The sequence below is a fragment of the Pteronotus mesoamericanus genome, unplaced genomic scaffold (assembly GCF_021234165.1).
Source record: "Pteronotus mesoamericanus isolate MK-2021 breed Mesoamerican mustached bat unplaced genomic scaffold, CSHL_Meso_final contig_657, whole genome shotgun sequence".
NCBI lineage: Eukaryota > Metazoa > Chordata > Mammalia > Chiroptera > Mormoopidae > Pteronotus > Pteronotus mesoamericanus.
This window is the reverse complement of record NW_026555229.1, coordinates 2,003,034-2,018,016: the sequence shown is the minus strand read 5'-3', so window position 1 is coordinate 2,018,016 and position 14,983 is coordinate 2,003,034. Positions and strand designations below refer to the sequence as shown.

General features: G+C 43.8%; 1 protein-coding gene across 2 annotated transcripts; it reads left to right on the top strand.

Annotated features, from left to right (window-relative positions):
- Window positions 1–4,204: 4,204 nt before the first annotated feature.
- On the top strand, window positions 4,205–14,315 carry MORN4 (MORN repeat containing 4). 2 transcript variants are annotated; one of them, XM_054581713.1, is made up of 6 exons: window positions 4,213–4,338; window positions 10,261–10,364; window positions 10,502–10,594; window positions 12,105–12,219; window positions 12,644–12,753; window positions 12,999–14,315. In XM_054581713.1, the coding sequence occupies exons 3-6, from the start codon at window positions 10,528–10,530 to the stop codon at window positions 13,145–13,147; spliced, it is 441 nt and encodes a 146-aa protein (XP_054437688.1). In that variant the 5' UTR covers window positions 4,213–4,338; window positions 10,261–10,364; window positions 10,502–10,527; the 3' UTR covers window positions 13,148–14,315. The 2 variants fall into 2 exon arrangements, with proteins under 2 accessions (XP_054437689.1, XP_054437688.1); XM_054581714.1 differs by lacking the exon at window positions 10,261–10,364 and having other exon boundaries at window positions 4,205–4,338.
- The last annotated feature ends 668 nt before the right edge of the window (window positions 14,316–14,983 follow it).

The window sequence follows — 14,983 nt, the reverse complement described above, 5'->3', positions numbered from 1 at the left end:
AATCAGCGCCTACGCAATCACGCCCTCTGTATTTTTTGCTCGTCACCTTTTATGTGGACTGCGCATGCTCCAGGAGCCAAACTCGAGTCTCACAAGCTCTCAGCTCTTAGCTTTCAATTGCTGAGCCATGTTTCGGAGTTTTCAATGAAGCCTACCTAGTCAGTCACTGAGTGTCTACTGTGAACCACCTGTAAGACTGGGGAAATCTGATCTTTATATCTGAATTCATTCAATCATGCACTCGGTCATTAAATATTTGTTGAGCACCTACTGCATTCTAGGTATTAGAGAGACAGCCGTGAAGCAAAGAAAAATCCGTGCTCTACCTAAATAAAAAGTCTTTTTCCAGAACCCCAGCTCTCATGCAGCTTACACAGTGCCTAGCACAGAGCTCAATGTTTATATGTTAATTGAGGAAAGAGTTGGTCCCATTAGACTAAAAACTTTGAGGTAAGAGTCCGTGACTGTTTCATGTATTACTGTACCACCTCAGTGTCTAGACACAGTAGGTTCTCAATACATTTTTATTAGTAGTAAAGAGAAGAATGAGTCCCTGCCCTCAAGCTGAAGACAGACAACTCTCTGAGGCAGTGGGAGGAAAAGAGCCATCAATCAGAGCTGAAAACTCCTTAATAGAAGTTCAGTGACTTGGAGGGAGGCTGGAGAGTCAGTAAAGGCCTTAAGTGGAGCATGTGCTATGAGCTAATTCTTAAAGGAAGAATGTACTCAATAACTAAATCACTAGTTTAGAGGGGAGTGGAGAGAAGAAGGAATCAAAGTCATTTGAACTTGGAGTCTGAACCCTGGCCTCACACTTATTAGTTATTTTGGATGGGTTATTTAACTCTAAGTCTCAGTTTTCTCATCTATAAATTGGGAATAATCATCTCTTCCTTAATTGATTAAATAAGAGTCATGATAAGGATGTAAAGAATTTAGCCCTGGCTGGTGTACCTCAGTGAATAGAGCGCTGGCCTGCAAACCAGAGGGTATCAGGTTCAATTCCCAGTTAGGGCATATGCCTGGGTTGCAGACCAGGTCTCCAGTAGGGGGCGTGTGAGAGGCAACCACACATTGATGTTTCGCTCCCTCCCTCCTCCCCCTCTGTCTAAAAATAAATAAAATCTTAAAAAAAAAAATTTTAGCATAGCACTTAGTATGTAAAAAGCAGTCAACAAATGGTAGATTTTTATCACTGCTGAGGTTATTATTGATGTTGTTTTTGGTTTTTGTGCTTAAAGTAACCAGCAGAGAGAATATGGGTTTTCACAAGAGGTAACCAGCTACATAGTAACCAATATTTCATAATCATTCTGAAGAATAGGGTAGGGAAATAAAATGGAATCACTATAGTCAAACTGCTTAATTACTAAAAATCAAGTCAGTTCAGGCATGAAGAAATGATTCTGTTCTTGTTTCAACTAGCCTGGAAACTTAAACTTTTGAACTTTCCAGTCCTGCATCAATGCCTGGACATACTACAACTCATTGTGTGTCAATACTGGACATACACCAGACCTCCTTATAATGCCTGAAGGACTCACATATCCAGACTATGTGACATAGACCTGACATCTATTTTCCAGACCACGAATGTGACCAGGCCTCCTGGCACCCATCTTCTAGACCACCTGGCATCCTCATCCTTATCTCCTGACATCTGACTGATTACCCTGAGCCAATCCTAGGGCTAAGAATGCAGAACTGATTATTCTGAAGAATGTACTTTTCACTATAAGAACTCTTAATTGTTTGGAAAACACTTCTAGTTGCCTAGTTGTGTTTCTGGTTTGCAAACTCTAAGACCCTTGAATAAATCTTTATCATTTATTTCTAGTCAAAGCCTCCAGAGTCTCTTTAAGTCTGTTTGACATATCTTTCTTAAATAAAATTATTGCCATAGGTAACTAGAAAAACTGAATTGTTTAATTATATGTATGAGGATGTCTTAAGCATTTATTTTACCAAATAAACCATTCAGCAAAGATGCATACAGATGGTTCAATTACCCCTTTCAGTTATAAGGCATGTTTCCCTTTACTACGCAAACGTCAAATAATCAAGTAATACTTGCCTCTGTGTCCTGGGGGCCATAGCCACGGAGACGATCTCCTGTATTACTCATCTTATTTAGCTCCTGAGCTTCAAGTTGTTGTCAAGGAAAGCTCCAGGATTTAAAGTTCTCCCTTGAATTCTGAGTTTTCTCTATGGAAGACCCTCAGAATTTGTTTCTGTATCCACCTCTTAGAACTTGCCTTTCCCTTTATTGCAAAGAGTGTCAATGCATTAGTTTAAGTGCATTATGTGGACTGAGTCATGTAACCAGCATTACAGTCCCTATAATGTCAGAAACTGAGTAAAGTAACTTGCCTATAATCATGAAACAGGTAAGTGGCACAGCTGGATCCAAATTCAGGCAGACTAGCTCCATGCTTTTAACACTGTATTGCTTCTTATGAAATACCTCTATAAAGTGTTTCTTGTATTTACCCTCTTTTCATCTGCACTAATGCCACATTGTAGGATGTCTTAGCTACCTTATTACAGTGGCTTAGCTACATTATTACAGTGTTTTTCTGCTTCCAATTTCTCTCTGATCATCTCTGGGTATTACTGTCATATTCATTTTATTAAAACACCAGTTTCATTGTGTCACTGTTTTGACCAGGAAACTGCATTTTTTTATTGTGGTAAAATATACATAGTATTTATCATTTTAAACATTCATAAGTGTACAATTCAGTAACATTAAATACATTCACAATGTTATGAATGTATCACCACTATCTACCCAAAACTTTCTCATCATCCCAACAAAAACTCTGTATCCGTTAACAAATAACTCCCTCTTCCTCTAGATCCTGGTGACCTCTATTCTAATTTCTGTGACTCTGAATTTGCCTATTCAAGAAATTATGTTTTGCAAACCGTATCTTCCTTCTAATTTTCCAGGTCTCCCCATAATTTGATAATATATGAATCTTATTTCTTCATGTTTTCTAACACACATTCTCTAACCTAATAACATGTATTTTCTTGATGCTCTATTCTCTCAACTACTGTAATTATATCTACAGTCATTACCACCCAGTTTAGCATGTTTAACATTGAGTGTTGAGCGAGGTTGAACCTTGTAGGTCTGCTGGCCCAATCTCATTTTACAGGCTAGAAAGCTTAATAGCTTGCTTTAAGCCACACACAGTTGGTGGCAGAGATGGGATTTGAACACAGAATCCAGTCTTTTAAAAACTATTTAAAACTACCTTTTGTTTTGTTTTGTTTTGTTTTGTTTTGTTTTTGAGCACTTACAATGTCTCAGACACAGTACTGAGCATTTTGACATTGTATTCTCAAGTCCTGGGCAGCCTGTATCATTATCGTCATTATAATTTTCTATCCTACAGATGAGGAAAAATCCCAATTCAAAGAGGCAATTTGTTTCTTCATGCGTTTACTTTCTCTTAATAATTAAACATGGTCTTGGATATTTCCACGTACGTTAAATTTTTGCTTCTCCACACTTAGGCCGTAAGTCCCATGAGGGCAGTGATCATGTCTTTTTTAGCCTGGCAGAACCCTGGCGTTATGCTGCATTCCCACTGTTCAGTAAATAAACATATGGATAAACTGACTGATGTGCGTGTTATTTGAGAGGATTTGCCTCAATCTTGCCACATTTTAAAATCCAGGGATCTGTGTCATGACAATACATCCCTACAATGAATGTTAAATTGTTTTGCTATCACAGTGCTGGCTCCGAGTTGACACTAAAGTGCCCGCTCCAGCGCCTTACAATTTACAAAGCTACCCCTCAAAGTGTTTAGGTTCTGTCCTTAAACTCCGCAGGGGGGCCATTAACAACTATGGAGATCGGAGCAGGATCTGAGCATCTGCACTTGGTGGTCACTGCCTCACTGTTGCGTCTGACACAGGTTTGGTTTTGTTTTGTTTGGGGTTGACGTTTCGGCTACGCAGCCGCGGGCTGGGCAAGGCCTGAGTGCTCCATCAGGGTTGCCAAGATGGGATCGGGGCCTCAGCCCCATCTCTAAAGGACATTTGGCCAGGAGCTCTCTGAGACACTTAGCCCCGCACAAAGATGGCGCCGAGCCCGGGCTGAGCCAATGGGAAGTGGCGTTGCTCCCGGTTGCCTAGGTAACAGCCAATGGACAGCGGGAATTGTGCCCAGTGCCGCTGCCGGGGATGGCGGCGTTAAGTGGGGCAGGGGCTGGTGGAGGTGGTGGAGAGGCAGGTGGCCTGGACGAGCCCGGCGCATCTGAGGTCTCGGCCCCTGGAACTCCTCGCCAGGGCGTGACGGTCATCCCGAAAGGCGGAGCCCAGGTTCTTTGGCAGTACGGGTGGGAGGGGGCCAGAAGGGTGTGGCCGGTGAGGAATAGGCTGAGGAGCCCAGCCGCAGATAACAGGGGCCGGGGACCGTAGCTCCAAGCCCGACTCGCTGACCGGAGGGTGGCCTCGGGTCCCAAACTCGGGCCTCTCTCATCTCCACTGCTCGAGGCTGAGACCCGGGAGAGCCCGCGGCACCCGGGTTAGCGAGCAGGGTGGGTGGGGATGGCAGACCTGTGCGAGCAGAAAGTCCGGCCCGGGCGGGCGAGTGGACCCGGAGTAGAGGGCAGGAAGAGTTGTGGAAGGCAAGGACGGGCGATTGAAGGAAAGGGGAGGTCGACGAGGAAGTGTTGCCTTTTGCCATCTAGACCTTTGTTTGCTCTGGGCCTGCCTCTCTGTCACTGCGATGGAGAGACGTCCCACATATCCAGGTTTGGGGGAATGGGGTGCCTCAGTTAGTTGATGGCAGTAGCATCCCTGTAGTCTAGAATGTCCAAACCGCTTTGGTATCAAAAAGAGTAATTGGGCTCTATTAGAACCTGGAGCAGGCATTTTCCTTAATCATGAAATAGAATAGTATTCTGGCATTCCCCATCACCCCCAAGTCCTCTTTTTATTTTTATTTTTTTTACCTTCTTTACTGGTGTCAGGATTTTCTTCTTAGGTTCTTCAATCTAACCATCCCATAGGCTTCCTAAAAAAGACTTTTAACTGGTAGCCATACATTTGTTCACTTTTCTAGTGGAAGGGAGACTTACCAGAAAAAAAGACTTCACTTATAATAAAAAGTTATTTCAAGCTCACTTAAAACACTTTAAAAAGCACGTTTGAATTTTTGTTCTAGTTTTTATCTGTGTTCATCAAAGCCTTCATTTTCTTTTCTTTCAGAATCTAAAAACCTAAGACTTAACTGCTTTATAACTGAAGGAATTTTGACACGACTCTCATACTCTGGGGAGGGTGGCGTAGGAGGGGGACAGTGGTGAAGGCACACGTGGGTAATTGGGGTTGCTGCCTCCAAACAATGTTCCTAAACTGAAAATTTACTCCTCTTTATGTTAGTTTGGGTTTTGTTTTGTTTTTTAATCCTCTGAATTTGGACACAGGTTACTATGAGTGCATAAACATTTTTTCTTAACAAGTTTGATTTCTAAAATTGAAAAAGACAAACAGAATGTAAACAAAAATTATTCCTGTCTTTGACTTCTATTTGGAAATGTCTGGGTCAGATGAAAAGAAACATAGCAAGGTCTGTTGTGCAGACCGGTAGTGTATTAGTTTACACAGACAAAATAGTCATTTCCTTTTAGATAAATGTTTGGATTGATTCTTTGCACCCCATCCAACAAGAGAGCAGAAAGGATAGGTATCCTTTTAGAAGAAGCATCAATTATCTTGACTTTGTGACTAGATTCCATGTATATAGCTAAAGTCTAAACTCATAAGCCATCTATTCTCTTTAAAAAAATTTTTTTAATAACTGATAGAAATACTGATTTACATTCTTATTAAAGTATTGAGTGTTCAGTCTTCATTAGCACTGACTATATAAAACTAGATTTGTCTCAGGGACTATGGTAACTGGAGAAATTTTTTTCTGGGTCATTGGCTGTGCAGCTGAGTATTACTTAGCATGGCTATTTACAGAGGTCAAAAATGAAAATCCTGACAGTGTCCCAAGCAGTGACAATATCAATAATTTGGATATAGGAAGAAGCTTCTAGTCAAATGGGTTTAACCATGGCCTTAGTCCCATGGAGTCGACATGTATTCCCTTTAATAAGCACTTTTGACTGTGTTCTTGGGAATGGTCTTTATTTCGACAAGCAACTATTGAAGGGAACTTGCTATATCTCCCTAGATAAAAAAAGGAATGGAAATTTGTAGTACAGTATGTACTTTTGAAAACAAGTGGGAGAGGATGGTGACAGGGTTAGATTGAGAGTTGATGTTCTCTTTCTTTCAATGACCTACTGGTCCCTCTGAAACAAAGTGGGATGCCACTGTTGGGAGTTTCATGTGGCCTTGAGAAAAAGTAGAACAAGGGGTTGTTCCTCCTGAGCCCCCATGTAGTCAGTCTGACTGCAAATTGCACTGCAGTAACTCCTTCCAAAGTTCCTAGTGAAGACAAGTTGCCTAACATGTAAAGGACATGCCATTATCTTCTGTATAAATAAGGATTTTGTATTTATATTTTGGAATGTTTGTTTAGTCATAAGATTTGGTAGAAGATACAGCCTTTCAGATTCTAACTGGTTTTGAAGGAATGAGATAGTTCTGATTTGTTCCATAAACTGACTTTTAGTACTCTGACTTAATTTGTTCTGGAAAGAGCTGAAGATGACCTCTAGCTATCACAATGCCTATCCAGATTGGAAAGAGTTTTCCCCAGCAGTTTTGATGGAAAACGGTTTCCCTTCCTCTCATTAATGTTGTATTTGCACAGTCTGATGGTAGGCTGACGATAAGCGGACTATGCGCCTGAAATTGGATGCTGACCTTGTGGAACATTGGTGGAACAGAGATGGCATCACCTCTCTGAGAAAATAGCCTCAAAGGTTTTTGAGGGGCTTTAAGACAAAAGAAGATGATCCTTTCCTCACACTGCATTCTATTATGTGAAGGACCCTGGACGTGAAGTTTCTGAGTAACTAGACACGTGAAAGTCCCTGATGGACCTATGGGATTGCCTCCCAAACATCTCTAGAAGCGCTTTCACGAAGCTGGCCTGCCTTACGGGGCTAGAACTGAATGTTCCTCCATGTTTGGGTGAAAACACAGGGGCCTCAGAACTTGTTATATCCTCATGGCTGCAGAGCTCATCTCTCCTCACAGCTGGGATGAAACTAGAGCTTTGAGACACAGCCAGGGCCTAGATGTGACCGGGCCGGGCTCTGCTCAGGCCAGGCTGATTTCGCATTCGACCATTTCTGGGCATGCGGCATCTGTATCAAAAATTACTATGATGGAGGCCAAAATTAAAATATCCTATAGGGTATTGATAAAGAACAAATGGGTGGCAACTATAATTTGCATTTCTTCTGCTTCGTATTTACCTCATTAGTCAAAATGACTACTTTTTAAAAAAAAAATGCTATTCAAATTATGTGGGTAGCATCTTTATACTGAGACTTTAGGGAAATGTCCATTATAGTAAGTGTGTGAGTTGAGGTGTTTCTTTGAAGAGGAAAAGAACAACATTTAAAGGTCAGGGCTAGACAGTATTCTAGGTAGTTTCATGTACATTATTTCATTTAATCCACATGCCAACTCTGTGTAGTAGGTATTTTATCTCCACTTTATGGAAAAGGAGACTGAGGTTTAGAGACACTTCAATAAGTTGCCCAAGGCTACACAGTGAGCCAGGCTCTGAACCCAGGTCTTGGTGCTGCCAAGGTCCACAACACTACCGTATTATGCTAGGAGGCAGGACCGGGTAGGAGAGTGTTTAAGAATGTGTACCCTAGAGCCATCTGCCAGGGTTCTGACTCTAACCCGCACATGTTAGCTGGATAACCTTAGTTAACCTACCCTTTCTGCACCTCAGTTTTCTCATCTGTAAAGTGGAAATAATAATAATGCCCACCTCATCAAGTTGTGAGATAAAATTAGATAATGTATTTTAAAAACAATTATGGCACACACTAAGTAGTCAGTAAACGTTAGTTGCTGTTATGAAGGCATTTCAAACAGCCTCTGTGGGGCTAGCTCAGTTGCTTAACAGAGAGTCGTGTTGGCTGACCTGGAGCATGCGCAACTCGGCGCTGTCCACCACCACCATTCAGAGAAAACAACGTACGTCTTGTTTTAATTGAACATTTAAAGCATCATTTTTGTATAAAATATGCCAAATCTCTCTTATACAGTCTAACCCACTCTTTAGAATCCCATCTTGATTTCTATAATGGAGATATCAACATCAATACAACACTTAACGTTGTGTGAGATTTAGGCTTCTCTGGGACTAGAAGGAAAAGGAAGCTGGCAGTTGGCACCAGGCCCGCAGGGATTTAAAAAGGAAGCTAGCTGTTGGCAGCAGGCCTGTGAGGATTTTAAAAAAATTGTCCTCCAGGTTTGGCCTCAGAGCTCTTGAGTAAGAGGTGCGCTTGTGCTGTTGGAACTCAGTCAGGTGCCTGAGGGTCAGATTCTAGGTTAATTATTAATAACAGGGGACCTTTCAATGGTGATTTATAGGTCAGAGATCTCTTCACACACAGCATTTCCATTTATTGGAGAAGGAATCCACAAGTTTCCAGTGTGTAAGAATCTAATGATGTGCTTGTTAACATTGCAGATTCCCAGGCGCTAACTGTACAGAATCTGATTTAGTAGATCTGAGTGTGGGCCTAGGACTATGCATTGTCACAATCACTTGAGAAAACATTGTATTATTTTTGATGAGGAAAAGATGCAAGAGTGAGTAAAAAAGACCTAGGGGATTTAAAAAAGGAAATAGGAATCATATTTTTTAAATATATCAAATGATGCTGTTTATCTCTATTTATATTTTGATGTTTGGGGTATCTTAAATCCCTTTTTGTCGTATATTCCTGAATACAAACATTCTTTCACCACTCATATGAAGTCATACCTAGTCAATCTTCAAATATTACTGAGCGATAGTGGTGACTGTTTTCTCCTGTGATATGTCTCATAGTCATCCCTTCCGCTCCCTTTACCCTGTTATCCCTCTGGCGCAGGGGTTATGATCTCATATCTGGGAGTATCAGTTAGCTTTTGCTGGGTAATAATACATCACTCCAAAACACAGTGGCCTGAAACAACAACCATCTCTTTAGTCTGTGCTTCTGTGAGCTAGTAATTTGGGGCTGGGCTCAGAAGGCAGCTCTCCTGGCCGTGCCTGAGCTCACCAAGGCATCTACAGTGAGCTGGGACAGCTGCTCCGTGTGGCCCGCCACTGGCCACCTGACTAGCCCGGGCCTGTTCCCATGGGCACAGAACAGTTCCACGTGCAGCCCCACGTGCACCCCAAAGAGGGCAAGCCCAACATGCAAGTGCTTTTCAAACCTCTGCTGCATCACCTTTGCTGACATTCCATTAGTTATATAACCTATCCAGATCCAGTGGGTGGAGGAGTAAATAAACTGCCTCTTCATGGGAGGATCTGCCATGACAAAGTGCAAGGGCATGAATGGAGGGAGAATAATTTATGCTCGTTTTCACAATCCACTGAATTATCACATCTCCTGCCTTGCAAGCTTCTCTGGCTCTAGGTGTTTGCTGCTCCAACCCATTCTGCTTCCTGCTGCAATTTCCTTTTCCTTAAACTTTGCTTTCATCATATTACATCCCTGTTCAACCCCCTTGGCCCCCATGAAGCTTTCTCTTTACTCACCTTATCAGCTGTAAACTCTTCTGTTTAGCTGTCAAAGGTCTTCTTATGCTTGCCTGACCCTAAAAGTAGAGCGCATAGTACATGGGGGAAAAGAACAAGCAGAGTCCGGGGAGGCCTGGGCACTAGTTCCAGCTTGGCCACTGACTGACTTTCAACTCTGCGGGCTTCTGTTTCTCCATCTGTAGTAAGAGGGAGTTTGGAGTAAATCTGAGAGGTCCTTTTCAAGCTTAAGATTTAGACTGAGTGTACCTACACACATGTGTTTTCTATTACTCACTAAATATACCTTCAACTCCAGTAAGACCCAGCTGCTGCTTTTCCTCCTGCACGTCTCATGTTTACGTTGCTCTTTGTGCTTTCGCTCCCCCTGTCCTCTCAGGCTGGAATGGCCTTTTGCGTTCTTCACTGCTTGTTTTAAGCCCGTCCCGTTTAGCACTTGACTGTTAGTCTTAGCAACTAGATTATAAACTCATTGAGAAAAAAGACTGTATTTTACACTTTGACTAAGTATATAGTAGGTGTCAAGCGAGTATTTGTAGATTAATCCTAAATTTCCATCTCAGGTCATAGAAAATTGGAACTGGCCGAAAACGTTAAAGACAAGTAGGAGGATAAGACTGCTTGGGCAGAGGTGGTGATGGTGATGGTGATGGTGATGGTTGGAGAGGTGGGTAGTTTTGTTAAATGTACTCCAGGTAGCATTCACTTAGCTGGTAGCCTTTGGGATATATCTTCAAAGTTGCTTTGCAGGCCTTTCCTCCAGCCATCCCATGACACTGGTTCTCCTCTGCTTGTGTCCTGCAGTTTCCATCCTTCTGTAAGCTGTCACCATGACCCTGACAAAAGGTTCCTTCACCTACTCCAGTGGGGAGGAATATCGTGGCGAGTGGAAGGAGGGTGAGAGGACCCCGGGGGGTATCCAGTGATGAACACTTCATTTGGCTGAAGGACAGATACCTCAGGATAAATAAGCCAACTTGATTTGTCTTCAGGTCTAACTCCAAGATTTAATCTGATAGTCCCTTTCCTTTATTTAATTCTAGGATTATAAATAAAGGAATTAAAAAATACAATTGTTAATCCAACCTCCAGAAGTAAGTTAAATCTTTCTACCTCTAAGTTGTGTTTTAACCCTTTTATCCTTTAGAGATTTTATTTGGAATTGTTTTTCTAAATGCTAATGTACTCAACAGAATAAAATGAATTATTTTATTGTCCATAAGTACAGAAATTATGGCAATGACTTGATTCTGATGAGTCTTGAGAACTTAAGGAAACTAGGCCAGACGCTCAAGAGCAAGTGACGTCCATTGCCTTGAATTTCCTGTGACAGTTCATTACATTTGGAAGTATCTATTCTTTGGAACGGTAACGTTTTCTCAGAGCCTGCGACAACACAGGAATTAGTTTAATGATGTTCAATTTGGAAACAGTCTGGCTCCTTAAAAGTCCCGTGGGTCCAGTCCTAGCAAACCAGGAACTGCCCCAGGGAGACTCCACTCTGCAGTTGTGCCAGCGAAGAACGCCTCGCGCTGTTTCCAGGCGTGTGCAGCTGAAGAATTCTTGAGCCTTGAGAGGGGAAACTGTACGGATGGGAGGGGACCTTGCCTCTGTACGTTTCCAGCCTTGCCTTCTGCCTCCCAAACACCTGCTGTCCCCTTTAATATGACCTTTAGAGGAGAGACTTCCTGAGGCTCTGCTGGGGAATCCGTCCCCCGAAAGAACTGCCTCTCCTCTGTTTGAAGAGCATTACTGCTCCTCCTGTATCTTGCTCTGTTTTCTGGTCCGTTCACTGGGTTAGCTCAGTCCTACTGATGTGACAGAGCTCAAGCCAATGGCCCAGTCGGGCCGGTAGGTTTGCATGGTAGCTTCATGGTGCTAAGAGGTATGCTTTTATTCTTCTCAGAGTGGCAATGTATTTAAGTGTGGAGGGCTCTAAGGTCAGGCTGCCTGCTGTTTGCCTTCTTGCTCTACCACTTAATTGCTCTGGGATCTTGAGTAAGTTACTTAGCTTCTTTTTGCCTTGGTTTCCACATCTGTTAAACGGGAATGATAATAGTACTGTGCCTTCCTCATAAGGCTCCTGTGAGGATTAAATAAGATGATAAATATAAAGTGCTTAGGAGAGTGCCTGGCACATGATAAAGGCACTGTGTGCTATTTTAAAGTGCTGTCTTGTCTTTCATACTTAGAGAGACCTGCTTCAAATGTGATGGTTGTGACTTAAGGTGGGAAGGTGGCAGGAGCCAGGCTGTTACTCTGGGTATCAGTTCTCCGCCCTGACAATGTCGCTGCTTCTCTTCTTTCGTCTGTGGTGGGGTGATGGAAGGCAAGGGTTGTTAGACAGCGAGAGAGGACCCTGAAGCTGCCCCGTCCCAGCCTGAAACTTGTCCTTCTCTTGGCTCAGGCCGCAGACATGGTTTCGGTCAACTGATGTTTGCAGATGGTGGCACCTACCTGGGTCATTTTGAGAATGGGCTTTTCAATGGCTTCGGGGTACTGACCTTCTCAGATGGCTCAAGGTAAGTACTGGGTCATTCTTTTCTCAGCCTGAAACTAGGGAGACTCTGATCTAAAAATGATCGTGATAAATATCTGGTCAAACCAGTGATTTTCCCAGGCCCTCTGAAAACAGGCAAGGATTAAGCATTAGTTTTTTTATTGGTTATTTTATAAATAGATCTAAAATTTGAAGTAGCAAGAAATGAGTGACCTTCTACTCCACTGCTGTTCTGTTATTTCCTTGAGATTAGGACCTCACATCGTACATGCCCTCCGACCTTTCTGTGCTGATTGGGAGTGGGGTGGGTGGAACTCTGAGATAAGGTAAGTGGGATCAGCTTTGCTCCTTGGCATTAATAGATAACATGTGTCGGTAGCTGCTTGACTCAGTCAACCTCGACAGCGCACTACCCCCCTAAAGGCTAATATCTTGTGTTTCTCCAGGTATGAGGGGGAGTTTGCCCAGGGCAAGTTTAATGGCGTCGGAGTGTTCATTCGACATGACAACATGACCTTTGAGGGGGAATTTAAAAATGGCAGAGTAGATGGTTTTGGTAAGTCGCAGCCCAAGAGGATGAGAGACTTAGGTGAGCGTAGTGTGGGTGGAAGTACACCTTGTTAGCTTAACCCTTCAGTGGATGTCCAGCAATCTGCAGGGATGGTGCCCCAGTGCCTGCCTAGTCACCGAACTCACGAGTCCTCCTGAGAAGGGCTGCGAGGTTTTCTCTTCCTGTCGAGCAGGTCTTTCTGAGTCATTAATGCCCTTGTCTCTCCCATATCTCCTCTGTACCCCTCAAAGGCCTGCTGACTTTCCCCGATGGGTCCCACGGAATACCCCGCAACGAAGGCCTGTTTGAGAACAACAAGCTGCTGCGGCGTGAGAAGTGTTCTGCGATCGTTCAGCGGGCCCAGAGTGCCTCCAAGTCGGCCAGGAATCTTACCGCCTGACGGGGCGTCGTGCACCAGCTGAGAAGTGTTGGGTAAAGCGGATGCCCGTTACTCACTCGAGGTGAACAAATGAACCCGATGTGAGAGGAGGTGAGAGGACCTTGGAGCAGAAGCCTCGTGTTGTGCTCTGTCACCTGCCAGTCAGGGATGTGACCACAGAGAAGTTCTGAGGACTCTGGCCCCAGGCCCTGCAGCGGTGGTTACCAGTTCTCTCCTTCCCTTGTCTCACTTATTGGTGTTCTCTGTCCTGTTATAATACCCTGGGTTACCCAGTGCAAACCTGCCAATGCCTTCTACTTCCTTTTCTGCCAAGTGATGCAGAATCTCTTCATTCTGTTTATATCTGGGGCAGATGATTCTAGCCCCAAATTAGGGCCAGTGCTTTGTGCTACTCTGGGGAAATAAAAAGATAGGGATGGTTTAGATAGTACAGCCATCCTGTGAAAGTCAAGGCTAGAGCTTTTCTGTATGTTACCCCCTCGTTCACTGCTGATGGGCATCACCGCTCCAGGCTGCACTTTGACCGGATGGGTGTTTGTGTCTGCTTATTCCCCCTGTGAAGGACTAGGTAAAGTGCTATTTCCCTTTCCCTGACTTTATGAGTCCTCTTCCTTACCTGAGTTCTAGCAGATACTCCCCATTTGTGCCTCTCATTAGATATGGGACAGGATCCCTTTATGGGATAGTCAAGAAAGAAACCGATATAAACAGTTATCTTAAAAGTTGTATTTCTTACTTACTCCAGGGCAAAGGGCAGACCCCTTGGGGCCATTTCAGGCTCTATCATGGACTGAACTGAATCTTTAGGGCTGACTCAGCTCCTTCCCAGTGGACCAGTAGTTTAGGTAGAATTGGACCCATCCTAAAACTATGGTGAAACAAGCATTTGGCTCTTTGATCTGGGTCACTGTAACTCCTCCACCATGCGCCTTGGCCATCAGGCCTGGGGATCAGATCTTAGCTGATAGGATCCCTGCACAGTTCGTCACAGAGGCCTCCAGTTACCCTGTGATCCAAACCTGCCCCACCCTGCCCCACCCCAATCCCTTATCCTCACACTGAATGTCTCCTCAGCAGCAGATTGTGGTGGAAATTATAGCCGTGTGCCTCTGTTTATTCTCTGAATTGTACTGTAGAAACAAGTGTTTATGAGGAATAAACAAATCACCAGAACTGCCTATTCTTAGTTTTCTTGACTTTCTTGCTCTGCGTCCTCATAATGTTAAACCCATTTGCTGTTTCTAAAAATTAGTGATAGAGGGGGCTTGGAACTGACACTGTACATTTTACTACATTATATCACCCGAGTCTCAAATCCTCTGCATGGTAGGAGCATTAAAAAAAAAAAAAAAAGAAGACAGGTTTAACCAGTCAATGTCACTCCAATATATTTAATTTTTAAAACATCAGACAGGCTCAGGTTGCCCACACTGGTGGCAGAGCTGGGTGGGATTTGTTTCCAGGTCTTCTGACTCCAGAGCACTTTCCCCTGTACGCCCCTCACCCTGGGCATCAGAGTACCCGAGCCCTGAGACCAGTTACTGCCGCACCTGCTGGCTTACCTCAGACACGTCCCTCCTGCTTGGGTTTCCCTTTCTCAGCACATTCCCCTGCCCCAGTAACGCTTTTCCATGCCTGGTCTTCTCTAGTCCTGGGAGAGGGGTGCTATTACTATCCCCCTGTTAGAGATGAGGCTCATGGCAGTTAAGTAGTTTCCCAAGTAGTGTCCTGTAGACACTGAGGGGCAGATCCAAGAATCGAACGCAGCCTGTGTGAGCCCAGGGCCCAAGCACTTCACCGGGACACTGGCCTGCCTCCCGAGCCCTAGCATTTGGC

What these genes read in the sequence shown, in the direction of transcription:
- MORN4 (XM_054581714.1), top strand. Translation starts at nt 10,528, where the DNA reads ATGACCCTGACAAAAGGTTCCTTCACCTACTCCAGTGGGGAGGAATAT. An exon ending in TCGTGGCGAGTGGAAGGAGG is followed by an intron (nt 10,595 to 12,104) that starts GTGAGAGGACCC and finishes CTCTTGGCTCAG; the next exon opens with GCCGCAGACATGGTTTCGGT. An exon ending in TGGCAGAGTAGATGGTTTTG is followed by an intron (nt 12,754 to 12,998) that starts GTAAGTCGCAGC and finishes TACCCCTCAAAG; the next exon opens with GCCTGCTGACTTTCCCCGAT.